Source organism: Hippoglossus stenolepis, chromosome 13, assembly GCF_022539355.2.
Source record: "Hippoglossus stenolepis isolate QCI-W04-F060 chromosome 13, HSTE1.2, whole genome shotgun sequence".
Lineage (NCBI taxonomy): Eukaryota > Metazoa > Chordata > Actinopteri > Pleuronectiformes > Pleuronectidae > Hippoglossus > Hippoglossus stenolepis.
The window spans coordinates 558,618-580,267 of record NC_061495.1 but is presented as its reverse complement, the minus strand read 5'-3'; the positions used below and the strand labels follow the sequence as shown (position 1 = coordinate 580,267).

Below are 21,650 nucleotides of genomic sequence, written 5' to 3'. Positions count from 1 at the left end.
AGGGCTGGATTTGATCTGAACATGTTCTCACGGCTGACGGTGAGCGTGGCGGAGACTCGATCGTTGCCACAGATGAAGGTGTACTCTGCAGAGTCGTCCCTGCTGGTGTTCATGATCTTCAGCTGGTGAAGTTTCCCTTGAACCACGATCCTGAACTTCTCGCTCATCTCGATCTCCACACCGTCCTTCAGCCACGTGGACGGGACGTTGAAGTGAGAAACCTCACACTCGAACGTGGCCACCTGAGTCTCTGGCACCTCCACGCTCTTCATGGGTTTGGTGACTTTCAGAGCTGCAGCAACAAATCCAGCAATTGTTATGGTTATATAGTAAATTGGTCATTTTAAAACTTTATAATTTTACTCTCTCGATCATCATTTGTAAAATTAATTTGTCAAACCACCATTTTTTTTACAACAAATAAAAAATCTGGAAGGTTTCATGGTGTAGAAGTAACGTGAAACGTGACGTACCCTCCACGGTGAGCGTGGCGCTGCACTGCAGGTGTCCGACCACAGCGCTGTACTCTCCTGCGTCGCTGGGGTTGACGTTCTGCACAATCAGTTTGTGAGCTTTCCTCTCCGACAGAACTTTACACTTGTTGCTCGACTTCAGCTCCACCCCTTTGAACATCCACCTGACGGGGATGTTGTCATGTGACAGGCTCATCTCAAAGGAGGCGGTGCCGTCCAACAATGATGTCACGTCCTTCATCTTCTTAACAATCTTGATCGCTGCAGAAACAAGTCGCAGACAAAAGGCATTCAAAGTTAAAATACGAAAATGCAAAACATTTGAAGCTAATGATATTTGATAGTGTCAATATAATAATGTGCAATGTAATCTGTCAATATATAAAATGTACAAAATGTAAGCACAGGACAGAGCTAGAAGGGTTTGAAGGGTATTTTAAAAAGTATATACATTATGGCAGCAGGGTGTTAAAAAGAATTAAGGTGACTTCCCAGTTGTCATGTTTTATTTCAACATAATTTACCCTTCATGGGAAAATGAGTTGAAAGTGCTGATTTGGGACATAAGAAACATTTAAGTATCAAAATGAGTTAATTTAAAAATCACTTTACCTGCAAATACAATAACTTATATCAATATTTCTTCCATTATATTTCAATATATCTGTCCATTAATAGTTCATATTTTCTTTCTTCTTTAACAATATTGCAAATATAATATCATAAATAATTTGTTACCAATCAAAGACAAATATGAACGACGCATTTGAACTTTTCCAGTTCAGTGATACTCACTCTCCACGCCGAGCCTGGCGTTGGCGGACAGTTTTCCCAGTTTAAAGGAATAAACGCACTCGTCCTGTGAGCTGCAGGTCTTCACCCTCAGGGTGTGGACCACGCCGTCTGACGTGATCTCGTGCTTGTCGCTGCTCTGCAGCTCCACGCCGTTCTTGATCCACTGGGATCCCTTCACGTCTGTGTGGGTGAGCTCCAGCGTGAACACCGCCTCCTGGGTTTCTGTCACCGTCTGGTTTCTGAGAGTTTTCTTGATCTTTACCGCTAACAGACGGAATACAACCAGATAAAAACTATAAAGAATATAAAGAATATAGTGATGATACAATTGAAGTTGTGCAGTGAGGTTTGTTCTGGTGCAATTTCCTCAATGGTTCATTAAAATTACGAGGGTTTATCCTGAAGGGAGCAGGAATGAAAGAAGGTGAGTTAAGTTTTAATATTATTAACCACTAATCAAAATAAGTCAAACTAAAAATTTGTTACAAAAATGTGACTGGTCTTTTGCCTTTTAGAAGAATAAACCAACGATAAATCCCCGTTAGCTTCATGCTAACAGTTACATTTCTCAACTTGAAACACGACCAAATGAGATAACATGAACAAGAAGCGGCCGCTTACCCTCCACCCTGAGGTTGGCAGTGGTTTTGGAGTTGGACACCTGGTAGGTGTACTCCCCGACGTCCTGCGGTCTGGTAATGACGATGATGAGACGCCTGATGGCTCCTTTCACCTCGCTCACCACATTCTCATTGAAGTCCATAGGTTTACCCTCCTTCAGCCACTTCCCCTCAGCGTTGGCGTTGGCGACTTCACACTCAAACTCAGCTGTCTGAGACTCCGCCACTGTCACGTCCTGAAGTGGTCGTGTGATGGCACCACCTGGTGGCAGAACAAGAAAGCAGATTACTTTATGATTCTGAGGCAGCAGGGTGGCTGATGATGCGTCACCAGTAATTGAGTGAATAAGGTCGTGACGTCCTCTGGTTGAGACGTACCTGAGACAGAGAGCTTGGCACTGGACGTCTTTTCACCAGCGTGGAACGTGTACTGGCCCTCCTCGTCTTTCATGGCATCGATGACAGTCAGAGAGTGAGCGTTGCCCTTGGAGTCCATCTTGTGTTTGGGTCCAGATTTGAGCTGCTGGTTCCTGAACATCCAGACTGGGTCGATGCCAGGGTGAGATACTTCAACTTTAAAGGTGACGTTCTGGGACTCAGAGCAGACTTTGTCCTCCATGTGCTTCACAATCTGAACCTCTGTAATAACAGCAACATGGTTGGTACAGGACGGTGGAAATTCAACTATGACCAGAGGAAAATAAAATCACTCTTACGTTCGACAGTTAGGTTGCAGCTGGTGTCAACTTTGCCGACCACCAGTTTGTAGTGTCCTTGATCAGAGGCGTAGCTCCTGCTGAAGACCAGACGCTGCTTGGCTCCCTTGGCCACGATCTGGATTCTGTCGCTAGCAGTCAGCAGTTTGTCGTTGTGGAACCATTTGACTGAGCTAATATCTTGAGCAGAGATCTTGGCCTCCAAAACAGCTTTGGTGCCCTCAATGGAGGACACGTCCTTCAGAGGCACCACAATGTCAATGGCTGTGATCAGAGACGAAACATTATGATTAGAGACGTTCAAAGAGATGATTACAATTGGATATAACTTCTCAAACCAATTCTGACTCGTACTTTGGACACTGAGTTTGCCTGAGGTGGAGATGTCTTGGGCAGGAACCAAGAAAGAGTAGGAGGCAGCATCTTCTCTGCTGACGTTCTCCACCAGCAGCTTGTGAACCAGTTTGTCGATCACAATGTGGATGCGGTCCGAAGCAGAAATGGCCTGGCCGTTCTTCATCCAGGTTCCCTCAACATTCTCCTGGGAGAACCTCACCTCCAGCTGAGCGATGTCACCCTCACAGACTGTGAGGTCGGTCAATGGCTGCATCAGGGTTACTGGGCGCACTGGTGGTGGAGACACATCATTACAGTCACGTTATACAACCATTACAAATCACTAAAACACAACAGGCAAAATGTAAAATGGCCACAGTGCAGCTGATGACGAGGGAAAAGACAGAGGTTGGGTTGAACTTCTCTTACATTTCATCTTCAGTGAGGCACTGGTCCTCAGATCTCCACATACAAAGGTGTATTTTCCCTGGTCCTCTCTTCTGACATCCTTGACAGACAAGGTGTGTCTCCCTCGGCGGGAAGACATTATGTATTTACTGCCGGAAGAGATCTCCTTGTCTTTGAAGAACCAGCTGCCTTCAGCGTCCTCACGAGAAAGCTCAACCTCAAACTCTCCAGCGTAGGTCTCTGGTACCTCAATGTTCTCCAAGTGTTTGATGAGCTCCAGGGCAGCGCCTAGATCAAAAACAACATCAAGAGCTATTATCTACCAAACTACCCAAATAAGAGCAGGTAAGACGGGAGATGGGAAGAGGTTACCTTCAACATTGAGTCTTGCACTCGTCCTGATGTTCTCATCTTCTATATTCACACAAGCGTATTCGGCATCATCCTTCATTTCAACCATCAGCACAGACAGGAAGTGAGCCTTTCTGTCCGAGTGCATTCTGTATTTGTCTCCGGAGAAGATCTCCATGTTGTTCTTAAGCCACTTGACTTTAACAAAAGGCTCATTGGTTTCACACTCGAAGGTGACTATCGTGTCCTTCTCATTGGCACTGGTGTCTGTCAGGTTTTGGGTAAAGTTAATCGCCACTTTGGCTGTAAAGAGAAAAAATAAGATATGGTTGAAATCAAATAAAGAAAATGACAAAGTTATGGAAGAAGTATCAAGTGGTATAATTACCTTGCACAAGCAGAAACGCATGGCTTGAAGATTCCCCAGCAACATTCATGGCTTTAACCATGATGCTGGCAGAATCCTCCACTGTGACGTCTCTGACCACCAGTTCACACACATGATCCTCAGGCCAGTACCAGTAAACACGGTCTGACTTTTCCAGCTGAACACCGTTCTTGAACCACTGGCACTCAGGTTCTGGTCTGCCCACGACTCTGAGTCGGAAACGAACCTCATCCATTGGAGCAACGGTCTTGCTGGCGATGCGTTCCAGGATCCTGGGAGCCTCCATGCTAGGGGAGAGCTGGACCCTCTCTGGTTTGATTGTGGGGATGGTGACTGTGCCCTGTTCCTCCAGCCTCTTCCTCTCAGCCTCCTCCTTCTCTTTCAAGCGATGAAGCAAGTCATCCTTGGTCTTCTTCAGTAGATCCTCATAAGACTCGTCTCTCCTACGAGACTTAAACTCCACAGCAGAGATGGACTCGTAGAAACCTTCCTCTGTCCTACGCTTGAACTTAGTTTTCAGTTCATCGGATTCCTCTGAGGTTTTCTCGTGGGTGATTCTCTGTGTCTTACGGAGCTTAACAACTTCCCTGTCCTGTGCAGCGTCAGCAGGTTGGTCAACCTTCATGACGTCAAATCCAATTCTTCCAGGTTCATGTGCAGCCTCGGCAGCCCTCTGTTCCGGAGCACGACGCAGGACAGATCTAAAGTCCTCTTTCTGTTGGACTTCCAGCTTCACTGTGTGCTCAGTTGTTCCCAAAGGATTGTCTGCCACCACCCTGACCTCTCCTGAGTCATAGGACTTGATGTCAACAATCTCCAAATAGTAAATACCATCATAACAAAGTCTGTATCGCTTGCTTTTGCGGATAAGTTGTCCATTGAGGTACCAGTTAACTTTGGGTGCTGGATAACCGGTCACCCTGCAACGGAATCGAGCAATGTCGCCTTCAAGCACTCTGGCTGGTTCAGGAACGAGAACAATTTCAGGTTTGGACTTTTCATAATGCGTCAGCACTAACTCCATAGGGTCCTCCCTGATGAGCTTGGCGCTCCATCTCATCCATTCTGAAAGCTCCTTCTTCTGCCTTCAGGAAGCTGACTTTCTCAACAAGACCCTTCTCATCCTTGACAATCAGGGTGGCCGAGGTCTGGTCGACTCCGAACTTGTTTGTGGCTCTGCAAGTGACGACACCACTGTCTCTAGCGTAAGCAGCTTCATAGTCAAGGCTGCAGTAGCCAAACTCATTGACCATGCGTAACCTGTTAGCAGCAGCCAGGGGTTTGCCATCGTGCAGCCACTCCACTACCATGATGGGGTCACCAATAGGGGTCAGTCTGCACTCAAAATGAGCAGGACCGAAACGCTTCATTCTGATAGAGGTCAGCTTTTTCTTGAACAGTGGTTTCTGCTGCTTCTCTTTGTCGTAAAGGTCGCCCTCCTCCCACTGCTCCTGACCATATCGCAGATGAAGGGGCTCCAACTCCGGAGGAGCAATGTCCTTAGCCTTGTACGTTCCTTTGGTAATAATGAGCTTCCTCTCAGCTTGAGGGGCAGTGAAGTCCACCTCCACATTGACTCTGCAGCGAGTGGTGTCTCTACCAGCCTTGTTGATGGCTGTCGCGGTGTACCAGGCGCTGTCTGTGCCTGAAGCAGATGGGATCTGGAATTTGGCCTCTCCTTTAGTACCATCGATCCTGAAATACATAATCATTCAAATATATTGATCAGGACATTTATTCACTACTCCACAGTTTTACAAAGCAGTTTTAACATATTAGAAAATCATTCACAGCTAAAATTGAAGATACATACTTGATATGTGGGTGCTTGTGTGGTGAGATGATGTCACTGTTTTTCAGCCAGACAATATCAGGCAGAGGGTTTCCCATGGCTCTAACAGCCAGCTCCACCAGAGTGCCCTGTTTGACTGTGATGTTCTTCAGCTTGTCGACAAACTGAGGGCGAGCTGGATCTGAAATTAGACACAGACTGTGATGGATTAAGACATACTTCCTTCAAAGCTGAACAGTCATGTGATCTGATCCGGATTACTTCCGTGGACCTACAGTCAATTTACAGAAACAGTCAGATTTACAGAAACAGAAGTTCGTCCAGTCAAGTTTGAGTGACTGTCTTTTCCAGAATCTTGTGGCATGGCAGGGACAATGATCAGGGACTGGATACCGTCTTCTTTGACTACGATCTTGTGGGTGTAGTCATTAACCACTTGTTGTCCTGTGGAAAATATAAATGGTTTTACAAAAGGCAGAAGTAACAGATAAAGGTGCATTTCTGGAATATGTTAAATATGTTTTTCTTACCATTGTGGAACCAGTAGGTGTCGGGCATGGGCCTGCCAACAACCTTCAAGTCAAATCTGGCAGTTTGTCCCTCAGAGCATTTTATTGAGGACGGTTTGAGAACAAACACAGGTTTGTAGAGTCTTTCCAGTTGAGCCTCATCTGTCTCATCGAGACGGCGGGCGGGAGAACGGCTGGGAGAGCGACCAGGTGAGCGGCTCATAGAGCGAGGAGAGGTGGACCTGAGAAAGAGTTTTCAGTTTGAAATGTGTTGACAGGAGTCTGGTTTATAGTGAATGTGTATTACTGGAGCCAGGAGTAACTTATACATACTTAAATAACTTTTTTAAATCAGTTTGTATTTTGGTGTCCACCACCTCCTGTGGAAAAGATCTGGCTCTTTAGCTGCTAATGCTCCAGCTAAAAGGTTAAGACTTACCTGATCCTCTGCATTGCCGGCTGTGGTGTGTATCTCTGAGGTGTTACAGCTCCGGACGGCTCCACATAGAGTTTCCCAGAGCTGACGGCATTTCCCTTCATGTTGGTGGCGAAGGCGGTGTACACGCCCTCATCCTCAGGCAGCACCACTGGCAGGCGCAGGCTGGCTCGCCCATCCTGAAGAACCTCCATCTGGTAACGGCCCCCAGGCCTGATGCGCTGGCCGTCTTTGTACCAAACGATCTGGAAAAAGACAAAGGATCATTTTATATACCATCATAACTTCTGTGGTTATTTATCAGGTACCATGTAGGTTTTTAAGCTTTTGTTAGTAAAATCATCATCTTTAAACATAAAGAAATCCCACTTGCCCCCAGTTGAGAGGAGCCTTCGAGGCATGGCCACTATGTGCAAGTCATTTTCTCAGTGAGCGTAGCATTAAATGAGATTAAGTATAAATTATATGTAGTCTAAAATCATCTAAAAATGTAAATGTTGAACAGTCAGTGGAGGAAGCCTGCAGCAACATTAGCAAAGTAACTAAAAGTGGGAGCCACAAAGGCAGAAAACTGCAAATATTAGACAATGATAACATTGCTCGTGGTTGGCAACATATTCTACTCCGCACCTTTGGCAGTGGTGTTCCAGCCATCTTGCAGTGGAAAGTGACGCCCATTGCCTCCACGATTCTGTAGTTTTTGACCGGCGTGTCGAAGGCCGGCAGCATTGCTTCCTCCTCTTCCACAGTCACCGTCAGCTCTCCATCCTCCGTCACCAGCTCACTGTAGGTGATCCTCATGATACGCAATTCAATCTCGTGAATAATCCTCTCTTCAAAGGCTGAAACGAGGAATTCCTGCAGAAAAATGTTTCACATTAAATACAAGCTGGGGAGACACTTCTCTTGTTATCACAGAACTCTGAAGGTTTAGAGAGAACGTACTGTTTCTGAGACGAAGCTCATGGGGGTTGTCACTCTCCTCTGTTCCATCTCGTATTGACTCACGACCACAGAGGGCTCCTGGACCACTGTCGTTGTCACTTCAGTTTTATATGTCACGTCAAGCTGCTTCATATAAGCGTCATATTCCTCTGTAAACATAGATGAAAAAAACACTGAGCCCCTGGTCCAACAAAGATTCTGTTAATTCAAATTAATTTTTCAGGAAATCAAAAATCCCTGCATGGAGAAAAAGAGGATGCTGATACCTTCCTCCAGCAGAGTGGCGGAGGCTGAGGCTTCTCCATGAGTATTCTTGGCAAAGATGGAGTATTCTCCAGCATCATCAGCAAAGGTCATGGAGATCTCCAGTCTGCATGCTCCAGTCTCCTTCTTGTAGGCGACTTTGTATCTGATGGGAAAAATCAAAACAACAGTTGTGATCAGGAAACATCAGAGAGAAGAAATCCTGAAATCGGACATTTCGGTGGATTTGATTTGTCTGTCATTGTCACGTGATCAAACGTGAACCATGAGCTGGACTTTGGTGCTGAAGCCAGGTTCTGAAAGGTTTCCGTGACGTGTCTGCACAGAAGCTCTGTACCTGTATCCAGTGGTGAGCGGCACGCCGCTCTTCTTCCAGATGATGTGAGGTTTGGGGTTTCCTCCGACTTGACATTCGAAGACGACGCTTCCTCCCTCCACCAGCTTCTGAACGCTGGGTTTCTTGATGAAGAAGGGAGCAGCAGACTCTCCTGTCGTCACCTCTGCCACCATCTGTTCCTTTGTCTCTACGGCAACACTGACGAGAAGAAACAGCTCCATCACAATCTGCACCTGTGGAAACTCAACAGGAATATTACTGTGATCTTTTTATATATGTAGATATGATTTATACTCACATTTTCTCTTGTGTGACGTCGATTTCAGACACAGCCGTCTCCTCTCTACTCTCGATTTCTTCTGACACTAAAACAGAGAGTAAATGTTGATAACTTTATAAAACCTGAAGTTAACCTCCAAAATGAAAATTGATAATCAATTCAGACATGAATCTATCTCGGTCAAAACCACGTCTGTTTATATTTTAGTGCATTACTTTCATGTGGTGACCTTTTGTACACATAAGAATCAACAGGTTTTAGTCACACATGTTGATCAATGGGCTACAACATGCAAACATGCAAATTAAAAAATTGTTTTTCCTGCCGCGCTTTAAACACTGACACAGTTTATACATATTTTTCAGTTTTCTAAATCCAGGTTTCACCAGCAGGTTACGTTTATTGATTGATTCATAACATTTTAATCTTATAGAATAATTCAGGAGAAACTGATAAAGTGATTCAGAGTCACATCATCACACCATCACAGATATTAATGACATTTTTCAAGATGATTTGGTCACATGAGAAACACAAAAACCAACATTTCATGTTTCTCCAATCCTAAGTAAGAGATATGAGCTGACAAAGTTTGAAGTTGTTCGGGGGTCGTTGTTACCTTGGACGAGCAGGTAGCAGGAGGTGCTGACTGTTCCCGCCTCGCTGGTGGCGGTGCAGGTGAAGCGGCCGCTGTCTTCAGCGAACGCCTCGCGGATCACCAGCCGGGCGAATCCACTCTCGTAGCTGATCTGAAAATCGATGGAGCTCTCGATCTTGTAGTCCTCTCTGAACCACATGATGGCAGGAGCAGGCTGACCGCTGATCTGACACTCCAGGGTCAAGGACTCGCCCTCGGTCACGGTCACATTCTTCAGGCCCTGAACACAGACAGCGACACTTCAGACAAGTACTCGGATAGTTCATTTCAGTCAAAGCACAAAAGGAAAATGTAATTAACATATAAAGTAGAGTGAGCGTTTTATCAGGTGGTCATTTAAAATGTTACAGACGCATCACTTTCAGCATCAATAACATAAAAAAAAAAATTATTTTACAGAATTAACAATGCAGAAAAGATTTGTTTATATTTTACCTTTTTTATTAATAGTTATTTATAGTAAAGTTTAAGGTTTAACTCATACCGACAACTTACAATATCAGCTGATATACAGTATCAAAATGTTTTACTCCCTAATGTCGGTGTCGGCCCCAAAAATCCATATCAGTCAGGATCTGATGAAAAGTTTATTTGATCAGATCATTAATCCTGAGTCATCAACGCTTCAGCCGTATTTTTACAGTTGGAGCTGATTTGAATTACTTATTGTAACAAGCACAAAAATATAGTTCAGTGAAAAGTACAATATTTCCTGCTGTAATGTAGTAGAAGTAGAAAATTGAAATACTCAAGTACAAGGGCCTCAAATTCTACTCAAATACTTGTATAAATATACTTTCCACCACTGGAAACTAATTTTCTTCATTGTTGTATAAAATGTACTGATCCCAATGCAGAGATGTTGATCTCTCTTATGGGATGGTCGTGAATAAAGTCAACTGTGACCTGCTGATTGACAGTAGTTTTATTTTGCAGGAAGGAGACAGGAAGTGGACAGGAAGTGGACAGGAAGTGGACAGCGAAGTGTACTTACAGCAACAAGAGCCGGAGGGACGACGGGCTCCTGAGCTCTGGTGGGCACCGCAGCCGCCTCCTGAGGAAAAACAACAACACGAGTCAGACGTCATGAAACCAGGCAGCGTTCGTCAGCGGAGACATTCTGTGAATATGAAGGGGGGTTAAAACCTGCTGAGGATGGAGGGGTCAACAGGTGAAGACAGGAAGAAGAGGAAAAGGATTCTTCATGAGGGCAGCGTGTGATTGGCTGGTGAGGGGAGGGGGGGGCGCAGGTGACAGTCCACACTGGGTTAAAATGGAGGAAGTGAAGGGGGGATGACATCATAGGGGGCGACAGACCAACCTGAGGCTCCCATTCCTCAAACTCCTCCTCGCCGACTGCGTAAGCCCCGCCCACCTCAACCTGACTGTGAAATCGGATGTCTTTGAACGGCGGGGGGAGGGGCTCCGGTGCCACTCGCACCTCCACCTTCCTGCGAGACGGACTGGGAGACTTGACGGGCTTGATGATGTGTCTGGGGGGGGTGTGGGAGGATAACTCCTTCTGCAGCGTGGCGATGGCAGAGCCGGCGATGGACACCTGACCGAGTCAACGACAACAGCATCAACCATCGTCACAAACAAACTGATGTTCACGAGGAAACGTGAGGAATCATGTTGAGTTAGTCGCAGCAGGGTCGTCGACACACGTCTGGAAACTGGAAGGCCACGCCCTCCTGACACGCCCCCTTCTACACCGTTATGACAGTAAAATTATAAATGTGACGTCTGATGTTTTCAAATTCCTTTAACTAATCTATACTGTTTCATATCTTATACAATCCTTTTAAATTCGGTTTATATTGTGTATATCTATTTTGATATTTCCTATAATTTATAATGCATCTTTATCACTTTCCAGGCGTTTCTGGTTTTACTTGTTATCTGTTAGCTGCTGTAACATGACACAGAGTCAGACATTAAAGTTACAATCCTCTGAATCAGTAACTTCAGGATGGAGAGAAGTTGAATTAACAATCGGTTGTTGTTTGACCTTCCTGTTCTTCCAGAGTGGATGTTTGTGACACTGCTGTGACTCGGCGGGAGAAACACGATGAGAGGTTTTAGGATGAGGTGAAGTTGTGAGGAGCATCAAACCCGTGTGTGTGTGTTAAGGATGAAATGGAGGTTTCTGGAAGGCGGCGGTGGGCGGGCCAGCGGCGCCGCTCCTTACCTCAGGGCTCTGTTCAGGTTTGGGGACAGAAACTTTAGAAACTGTGAAATGAGGAACTGGGGACAGGGACACACCGGTGTCCACGAGGGGGGAGAGTTCTGTTGTTCTCTGAATCTAGAGCAACAACAGAGTTTATTGATCGGTTAAAGAGCTGAGACTCTGATCAGTATTTATATCAGATATCATGACAACAGTTAACTGCTCGGACCTGTGACACCTGGACCTGCTCTGACGTCACAGTGACAGGTGGCGGTGGCGCTGCTTCAGCAGCCGCTGTTTTCACTATGACTATTTGTTTCTCTGCAACCGCCTGTTGCTTCGTCTTCACCTCGACTGCCTCCTCCTCCTCCTCCTCCTCCTCCTCCTCTTCAGCCCGACCGCCCTCGGCATGCACAGGCTGGCGGACACGAGCGAGGTCAACGGCGGCCATCACCGTGGCCACCGCCCCAGCTTTTATCCCTCCCTCAGCCTGAGGACACATCAAGCAGCACATAGATCTCAGGACATCCATGGACAGCGATGAGACACTCGAACAAAGAAACCCAGTGATTATTGAAGAAACAATCAGCAGCTCTGTCGCCATGACAACAGGCATCACAACATCAGAGAAGAAACAGATGTTCAGTGACAGCAGCTGTTTTCTGATGAGGAAAACTGAAAAATGATCAAATGTCTCCTTTAAGGTGAAAAACAAAAGACCAGTTGTGTCAAACCTGCAGTGAAGCTTAAATATACGTTCAGCAGTTCTCATTATTCGTGCTGCTTCCAACAGACTCCAGCGCTCTCACCTCTCTGGTGGCGGTGACCTGCTGCTCCCAGTGTTTCTCCATGTGCAGCTGGGTGGCGCTGCTGACACTGCTCTTAGTGCTCATACTGCTCATACTGCTCATACTGGTCATACTGGTCATACTGGCGTAGGCAGCCTCAGACACATAGCCTCCTTGTTTCCAGGGAGGCAGGACCTCTGCAGCGGTGGCCAACTAAGAGAAGAGGCACAAAAAGTTAGTCAGTGTATGTCTCTGTCCAAGCAGCAGGGGGAGCTATCGTTCCTGTCAGGTGACATCAAACCACTGCAGAAGAAGAGATGACAGGAAGAAGAAGCACCAGTCAAAACGACAGAGGGTAAAAACAGCTTCATGAAACAGGATCTGATGTTTTTAACGTGTTCAAATTTAGATTTTACCTCAATAGGCGTAAACAGTTTTACATTTTTTATAATTTTTATTTGGAGAGGACAGAGAGAAAGCTGTGAAGGGGGCCCGACAGAGTGGGGGAAGACATGCAGCACAGGGCCGCGGGTCGGAATCGAACCCGGGCCGCTCCAGATGAGGCGTAGCCGCTCTACCAGGTGAGCTCGAAGCTTAAACATTTGACCCTTAAGATTCAAGCGGACGGCGACAGAAGTGACGTCATTATTAGTTTGAGGAGGATTTGTTGGGACCCTGATGTTTCACATGATTAAAGCTCTCACCTGTTTCCTGGTCATTAAGGGCGACTTGACGGGTCTGATGGGGGAGACCGACAGTCGGGTCGAGGGAGACATGGATCTGCAGACAACACAAAGACAGTTTGTAAAACCTGGTCTCTTTCTTCATCACATCAACATGTGTCTGACTCCGCAGTCGTACCTGACAGCTGTGGGCGTCGGCCCCTTCACGTGTCTGACTGGTGAAGGCGACTGCTGACGTCCTCCGGTCACCTTGGAAACAAGGGACGGCGGGGACCTGGAGGTCGGTTTCGGGGGAACCCGTGGGGGGGTTTTGTGAGCCAAATGCTGAGTCATCATTCCTCCTTCAACGTGCATCTCCATGGCGGTGGCCTGGAAACTCGCCTCCATCTTCTGAGGAGGAACATACACAGACATGCATTTTATATTATATATAAACATTTCTGAAATAGTTTTTTGTGTTTTTAGCAAAGATTCTTCACACTGCGTTTGATTCTGACATAAAAATAAAATTCACATAGAGTAGACTTCAATATTTTATATATCACATTAATAATAAACTAAAGAGAATAAAAATCTGTGATAGAAAGTCCAGACCTGTGGTAACTTTACATGAGAATCAGGTTTTACTGAAAAATCTTTTCCACCAACAGGAAACTGCTTCTGGTTTGATTTGAAACCGAGAGTTTTCACCTAAATGAATTGGTTCAGGTTGTAAAGTGAAACTGTGGCGACATCAGTGTCATGTCAGGTTGTGAAGAGAGACCTGATTGAAATGGTTCCTCTCAGACCTGTTGGTTCACTGAGTATCACCGAGGTTCTAAAAATCCTGATGAAACCAGTTCATCAGCCAGAATTCACGTGGTGGAAAACAGATCAATGTTGTGGAAGCTGTTGGTCGTGGTTGTATTTGTTCTGTCTCACCCTCTGCACTCTGGTCTGGGAACTGGTCTGGGAAGTCGCCATCTGAGATGTGGACACAATCATCTTGGTTTTCTTTGTCGGTACAGCTTCTTCACCTGCAGGACACACACACACACAGGTTCAGGCTGATCTGGATCCAAAACCAACATTACTCTCAGACACATTTAAAAAAGATTGAAAGCTGAGGTCCTCACCCTGAACCAGCAGCTCAGCAGTGGATGTGGCCCGTCCGCTGCTGTTAGTGGCGGTCACAGAATACGTCCCAGAATCCTCTGGGAAGGCCTCAGCTATGAGCAGACTGTACAGGTCTCCCTCCTGGAGGATCCTGAAGTCGGCAGAGCTCTGGATCTCTGCTCCCTCCCTGTAGAACTTCACCACAGGTGGTGGAATACCTGTGACTCGGATGTCCAGCCTCACCTGGCTGCCCTGTCTCACTGTGGAGCTCTGCAGTCTCTGAACGAAGTTCGGAGGCGCCGTCTCCGCTGAAAATACAACATACGTCTCGTCAGCCGGGTTTTAATGAGCTTATGCTGTTACGAGAAAAAACTATTTATTTCAGTGTCCTGTAGTTCCAAGATTTAAAAGAGGAGAAATATGTGTTTATTTTACCAAGAGAAAATCGATAATTATACTGCACTTAAAATCAGCATAGAAACATGTTGAATCTAAATTAAGTCTTTAAAGTAACAAACGTCACTGGTTTTTAACGCCTGCACTCGAAAACTAAAAGATTTTCATTTTACAATCTAAGAAAAGATTCCCACTTTATTTTCCCTTGTCAGGTCATTTCAGCTTCACTTAAATTAAGGTTTGCTTGACTTTCATGATGCTCCTCACACACCAGGACTGAAAGATGCAAACGTGAGAATAAAGATACACCAGTAACAGTCTGGTTTGACCTCCGACCTGAAGCTGGTTTATTATCATCTCATTGACATTTTAAATCAGGACTTGGTCACGAGATTATCGCTGGTTCAGCTTCTTCATCACTTAATAATCCAGAGACTCCTCTTAAGGAAAGTTATGCTGCAGCAGCTGCATCTAGTTTTATCACTGGATAAAGTAACAGACTTCAACCAGCAGCTGACAGCAGCTAAAATTAGACTGAGACACACAAAGACTGTTTCCAGACACAACTTTTACTACATGTGACCAGGAGTTAAACTACCTGAGGTCTCACCTGTAACCAGGAGTTAAACTACCTGAGGTCTCACCTGTGACCAGGAGTTAAACTACCTGAGGTCTCACCTGTAACCAGGAGTTAAACTACCTGAGGTCTCACCTGTAACCAGGAGTTAAACTACCTGAGGTCTCACCTGTGACCAGGAGTTAAACTACCTGAGATCTCACCTGTGACCAGGAGTTAAACTACCTGAGGTCTCACCTGTAACCAGGAGTTAAACTACCTGAGGTCTCACCTGTGACCAGGAGTTAAACTACCTGAGATCTCACCTGTGACCAGGAGTTAAACTACCTGAGGTCTCACCTGTGACCAGGAGTTTAAAGGTCTCACCTGTAACCAGGAGTTAAACTACCTGAGGTCTCACCTGTGACCAGGAGTTTAAAGGTCTCACCTGTAACCAGGAGCTCAGCTGTGCTTGTGGCTTGTCCAGCACCATTGGTGGCTCTGATGGAAAATCTTCCGCTGTGTGCGGCAGTCACAGCGGGGATCCTCAGAACAGCGCGGCCGTCGCTGAACGAGATCTGAACGCCGGGCAGAGCAGCAGCGGAAAGAACCTGGCCATCACGGAACCAGCTCACCTCAGGAACTGGAGAACCTGCAGAGAGAAGAAACGTTGAGAACCCACAGATCTGAGTCCCGGGTTGATCCAGGACATTTAGCTTAGCACAAAGACTGGAAGCGGGGGGAAAGTGTTAGCCTAGCTTTATCAAAAGGAAGAACAACAAGAGCAAAATTTACCTTCATACAAATAAAGCACTTACACTAAATCCATGATTTTACAATGTTTGATTTTCATATTTATCCTGGACTCAGCTGGTCTGGTACCAGACTTTTATGAAAGATTAAATCAAATCTAAAAGTTTACAGGACATGAAAGTTCTGGAATAAAACCAGTCAGTCGAGTCGTGAAGTTTCTTCTTACCACTAACTCGAGCCTCGAACGTCGCGGCACTACCCTCTAGTGCCACGACGCTCTGGAGCGGCTGTGTAAATGTCGGCGCCTGTGTTGACATGATGGTCGGCACCCTGCGACGAGACAAGAGACAAAAAGACACAGGGTCAAAAACTGACTCATTCATTATATCATGTTAATGTAAAAGATGATTTAATTAAAGTTCCAGTTTAATTCAAACTAAAATCTATTTTATTCCCACAGGAAACATTAAAAAAATTAATCAACACACAAATGTTCATATACAAAAAACATTTAAATATAAATCCAGAGTAAAAAACACAACTGAATCAAAACCCAGAACCAACATGAACCTAGAAATAAACAGATTTGACTGTTTTCGTCTTAATTTAGAGCTGAACTGAAAAATGTAAGAATAAACATGAGATACTTCATCAGTAATAAGTCGCAGGATGTTTTATTCTGAACAAAAACATTTCACAACAGCATTTATCAGAATCACTGTGACTAAAAGAAGAAGAAGCGAGCGGCTGAGAACCTGAGGACTGGAGCTGGGTCAAAGGTCAAAGGTCAAAGATCCAGAGCAATAAAAACTGTTCATGTCCTATGAACCAACCGTCACTGTGACATCATGAGCCAGGTGAGTCAGTAACCACAGCAGAGCCACATGTTAATGTTTGCTCATGAGCACTTCATCAGAGACGACCTCATCGCCAACACGTGATGACGGGGAAACACCAACATGACCTGCTCATGATGTCATCACCCAGGCTCATAATAAAACTTTAATGAAGAATGAAATTCATTCATTTTTTTTAAATGTTTTTTCTATAAATATATTTAAAGAATTAAAAGAAAGAAAAAAAAAAAGTATATTTTAAATATTAAATACTTTTTAAATGTATTCAATACATCTTAAAGATTTGGTTAGTAGTACATAATACACATAACTAATATTTAAAATTGTATTAAATACAATGTTAATATACTCTCTAGTTATTTGTGTAAAATAAGCCTGTACTGGTCCTTTAAAATGTATAGAACATAAGTTAAGAACTAAAAGTGACGTCCGGCTGTTTCCTTGACCTTTGACCTGCTGGGGGGGGGGGGCTCCAGGCTCCGCTGGGTCTGGTGATAAAACCAGCGACAGATTACAACACCTGTTTCACCTCAGACTCAAGAGTCTCGAGTTTAAAGGTTCAGTGTGTAGAATGTAGTGACATCTGGTGGTGAAGTGTCATGTTGCAGCTGAATACCCCCCCCCCCTTCCAAACATGACAGAGAACCTGTGGTAGATTCAGTCGTCATAAAAACTCAAAAGGTTTAGTTTGTCCAGTCTGGGCTACTGTAAAAAACATGGCTGCCTCCATAGAGAGGACCTGCTCTCGATGTACATATAAAGTATTTAAATATAAAGTATGTTATTATAAAGTATTTAAATATAAAAGGTCCATTCTAGAGTAAAGAAAACAACAATTTGTACAATTAGATGAAAAACACTAGTGAAAACATCACTAGGATTATTTTATATTCAGTTTCTGCCAATAGATTAATTTCACATGAATCTTACACACTGGACCTTTAAAACAACTTTTACTTAAAATGTTTAAACTATTTTTGATGGTAGATGAATTTATGAAAACAAATTTTTTTTTAAAGAAGGTTAAAAATGGGTTAGGTACATTAAAAATATATTTAGATTTCTGGTTCATATTTTTTTAATAACTGGATTTGTTTCACATTTTTAAACATCAGGTAAAAAAAACAGTTAAGCAAACTCATTATCATTTCAAAATAAAATCATCAAACAGCAGCAGCTTTGTTTTAATTCCACTTCCTGTTTGGTGACTGAAGGTTCACAGACGAACAGGAAACAGTTTTATTTTGATTCACACTGAAGATTCTCTCACTTTTTTGAAACTTTCTGAAATTATTATTTTTTCATTCAACCGCTAAAAAAAAAATCAGATTAAAAACCTTAATGAATTTAATTCTCAGTTTCTCTGTCGCTGGTTTAAATTGAATAAAAGAATCTTCCTGATTCTGTTCTGAATCTGAGCCAAAACACTTTATACTTTTGAACACAGAAACGTTCAATATCTTTTTTATATTATTTCTCTTCCTTCATTCAATAAGTCAGTTCCTCTGTATCTCAGCCTCATTGGCCCTGGTCCCCCGGAGCTTCATTTAAAAAGGAGCCAATCAATAATCTTCAGTTTTTGATCTGTTCTTTTTTGATGAAGGAAAATTTGCAAATATCAGATTTTTTTTTTTTTTTTTTTCTCAGTTTAAAAGTGTTTCATAATTGTAATAATTTTTATGTTTTGAACAAACTGGTTTTAAAGCTTTTTATAATTAATCGATTAAACAACGAGTCACTGATCAGAAACTTTATCCATCTGTTTTGAAGATTAATACAATTATAAATTTATTAATCATCAAAACAAAACAATTTTACTTAAATATTTTTTTTGAAGTTTAAATGTTTTACTGATCTTAGGTTTGTTTTTTACCAAATTAAAAACATGAGAGATTAAAATCCATTCAGGTGAAATCACTTAAATTGCATTATTTCTCTCTTAATTTATCACTTATCATGGCTGTTAAAACCAGACTGAGAACCAAGAAGCCCTTAACCTGAGTAACACTTCAGAGCATTAATAAATAATAACTGTTAATGTCTAATTACAATTTTAAATTAATGAGTAAATTAAGAGAAAAGCCGTGTAACTTAATGAAGTTAACTTAAAGGGGTTTTCAAATTAAACTCATTCTTTAAACCTTGACTGAAATTTAAATGTTTATAATGTAAATGTGTTTTTCTGTGATTTGATCCGTGTCAGTTAAATTGGACCTGATGACTCATCAACATGTTCACGATGTGACGAAGCTTCATCTCATCTCGACTGAAGCAAAGTGAGAAAAGTACTTTCACTCTGAAACAGGTTCATCTGAGTTCATCAGCTGCTGTTTGAATACAATAGTAATAATACTAATACATCTGTTCCTTATTTTTCTGATAATACTTTTAACTTTACTATAATTATAATGCAGAAATGTATCTTGTATCTCAGTATTTTAGATATTTTATTACTTTTACTGAAGAAATGACCTGAATATTTAAATAAAACATCTTGATCTTTTTTATTATCTGTTTCTCATGTTTCCTTTTTTCTGATTGTTTTAAATCTTTTGTAATTTAAAAAAATGTAATTCCATGACTGCACCATTACTTGCGTGGTTTATCGCAAAGGCAAATTTGTATTTCACAGTTTTTCATTTAATGTTATTGATATTTACTCATCACATTTAAAACCCCTAACCTAAATCTAAACTTCAACTTAACCTAAACCTAACTCTAACCTAAATATAACTCTAATCCTAAAACCAAGTCTTATCCCTCAAACAGCCCAGGACCCGTCAAAATGTCCTCACTCTGTAGGTTCCATGTTTAAAATGGTCCTCACAAAGATGGAAGTACAGGAACACACAGAGAAGCTTAAAATTAAACTAATGATTCATGTTCCTCCTTCAAAGTAAAATAACTGGTCAACAGCTGTTCACTCTCCTACAAAATAAAAGGCCTCAGGGAGGTGTCAGTCTCTCAGACGAAGCTCTGTGGGGGGTTGGGGGGGGTTTATCTAACACAGGACACCAAAAGCTAAAAATAACCCCCCACCCCGCCTGCCCCCCCACCACACCTCTGTTTGATTGACAGACACCATGTGGCACATAGCTGGAGGAGCAACTGATAGCCCTGCTGCTGATTCCCTTAAAAAGCCATCAGCCGCCCACTAACAGTCCAGTGATGCTATCAGGTGCTATTCTGGGATGGCCCATTATAACCTTCAACATGGAAAAGCAGCAAAAAGTCCCGTCAGTGACTGGTTCTGAAAAGTGACTGAACAATGAGTCTGGCAGCCGAGCATCAGCAGAGAATCCAGCAGGCGTCAGCTGTCAATCAACACACTCTGAAAACTTTAACAACCACACACACACACACACACACACACACACACACACTTACTTGTCTATACAAGGATGCCTGAGTTGCCCAGAGGGCTGCGTTCACAAGATCAAACCTCTGTATCCAGAAATGTAAAATCCAAGAGGAGAAGAGCTGAGCCTCGAAGGAACCCCACAAGAAAACAAAACTACAGGCCGGTGGCGCCGTGTAGTTTTGTTCTTCCTCCTAACAGCAGTCCCTCCAGCCGAGGCTTCAGGCCGGGAACGCTGTATCTGCTCAGAGCAGCGAGCCGGCCGACGGGGGGCTTTATACTGCTGTGACATCACACGGGGCAATCCATGCCATTGGTTGACCCCCCGCCGGGGGCAGCAGGGCATTCTGGGAGGAGATAGGAGCCATTTTATGCAGCTTGTCACACCTGACGCATTACCTCACAATTATTATTCATCAGAGATCAATACTCTGAAGAAAACTTCAGTGAATCTATAAACAAGAGATATAATAAAACTTTACAGAGAGATCAGATGCAGACGTCACCAAAATATCTTCATGCATTCACGTTTTGTCTTTACAATAAATTAAAAACAATAAACTTCCTGATCCGGATTGGTTAACAATATTATTATTATGTTTTTAATCATTTAAAAAATACACAGTTTTTCAGGTTTGTTATTATAATTTCATGTTATGTATTTTAGGTTTTACAACAATACGTAAAGATATTAGGATTATTTGTATTATTATTATTGTTATTGTTATTATTATACCTTCAAAGCTGCTTTAAAGTTGTGACTTTTTTTTGTATTCTAAGGAAGTTTTTTTCTCATGATGGGAACACTGGAACCAACATGACGGCAGAAGATAACAGAGCATGAAGAGAACCAGGTTAGTGCTGCTTGGAGAACCCTGGTTCTCCTCCCAGACCTGGATCGTCACCTCCTGGACTGTGCCCAGGGTCCACTGCACCAGGAGGAGCCCAGGGTCCACTGCACCAGGAGGAGCCCAGGGTCCACTGCACCAGGAGGAACCCAGGGTCCACTGCACCAGGAGGAGCCCAGGGTTACTGCACCAGGAGGAACCCAGGGTCCACTGCACCAGGAGGAGCCCAGGGTCCACTGCACCAGGCCAGGGTCCACTGCACCAGGAGGAACCCAGGGTCCACTGCACCAGGAGGAGCCCAGGGTCCACTGCACCAGGAGGAGCCCAGGGTTACTGCACCAGGAGGAACCCAGGGTTACTGCACCAGGAGGAGCCCAGGGTCCACTGCACCAGGAGGAACGCAGGGTTACTGCACCAGGAGGAACCCAGGGTTACTGCACCAGGAGGAGCCCAGGGTCCACTGCACCAGGAGGAGCCCAGGGTTACTGCACCAGGAGGAACCCAGGGTTACTGCACCAGGAGGAGCCCAGGGTCCACTGCACCAGGAGGAACCCAGGTTACTGCACCAGGAGGAACCCAGGGTTACTGCACCAGGAGGAGCCCAGGGTCTACTGCACCAGGAGGAACCCAGGGTCTACTGCACCAGGAGGAACCCAGGGTTACTGCACCAGGAGGAACCCAGGGTCTACTGCACCAGGAGGAACCCAGGGTTACTGCACCAGGAGGAGCCCAGGGTCACTGCAAGGAGGACCGGTTACTGCACCAGGAGGAGCCCAGGGTACTGCACCAGGAGGAACGCAACGGTCTCCTGGTGTCTCCTCCTGTTCCTCCTCACACA

At 44.1% G+C, this 21,650-nt stretch overlaps 2 protein-coding genes across 7 annotated transcripts in view; both read right to left on the bottom strand.

Annotated features, from left to right (window-relative positions):
• ttn.2 (titin, tandem duplicate 2) overlaps positions 1 to 20,232 on the bottom strand; it is a 181,170-nt gene extending 160,938 nt beyond the window's left edge. The window contains 33 exon segments of the mRNA XM_047342567.1: positions 32 to 292; positions 474 to 734; positions 1,269 to 1,532; positions 1,890 to 2,150; positions 2,267 to 2,527; positions 2,605 to 2,868; positions 2,959 to 3,231; positions 3,370 to 3,636; positions 3,721 to 4,002; positions 4,088 to 5,094; positions 5,096 to 5,782; positions 5,901 to 6,077; positions 6,155 to 6,323; positions 6,410 to 6,630; positions 6,828 to 7,069; positions 7,455 to 7,682; positions 7,770 to 7,918; positions 8,036 to 8,178; positions 8,371 to 8,568; positions 8,669 to 8,735; positions 9,270 to 9,528; positions 10,303 to 10,362; positions 10,630 to 10,866; positions 11,500 to 11,613; positions 11,708 to 11,968; positions 12,288 to 12,479; positions 12,971 to 13,046; positions 13,128 to 13,339; positions 13,871 to 13,965; positions 14,065 to 14,352; positions 15,445 to 15,648; positions 15,976 to 16,079; positions 19,994 to 20,232. Of these exon segments, the coding sequence (XP_047198523.1) occupies positions 32 to 292; positions 474 to 734; positions 1,269 to 1,532; positions 1,890 to 2,150; positions 2,267 to 2,527; positions 2,605 to 2,868; positions 2,959 to 3,231; positions 3,370 to 3,636; positions 3,721 to 4,002; positions 4,088 to 5,094; positions 5,096 to 5,782; positions 5,901 to 6,077; positions 6,155 to 6,323; positions 6,410 to 6,630; positions 6,828 to 7,069; positions 7,455 to 7,682; positions 7,770 to 7,918; positions 8,036 to 8,178; positions 8,371 to 8,568; positions 8,669 to 8,735; positions 9,270 to 9,528; positions 10,303 to 10,362; positions 10,630 to 10,866; positions 11,500 to 11,613; positions 11,708 to 11,968; positions 12,288 to 12,479; positions 12,971 to 13,046; positions 13,128 to 13,339; positions 13,871 to 13,965; positions 14,065 to 14,352; positions 15,445 to 15,648; positions 15,976 to 16,066 (7,771 nt within the window). The 5' untranslated portion in view covers positions 16,067 to 16,079; positions 19,994 to 20,232.
• The window catches only part of LOC118120114 (abl interactor 2-like), an 882,953-nt gene that overhangs the window by 320,733 nt on the left and 540,570 nt on the right, over positions 1 to 21,650 (bottom strand). The window lies entirely within an intron of this gene.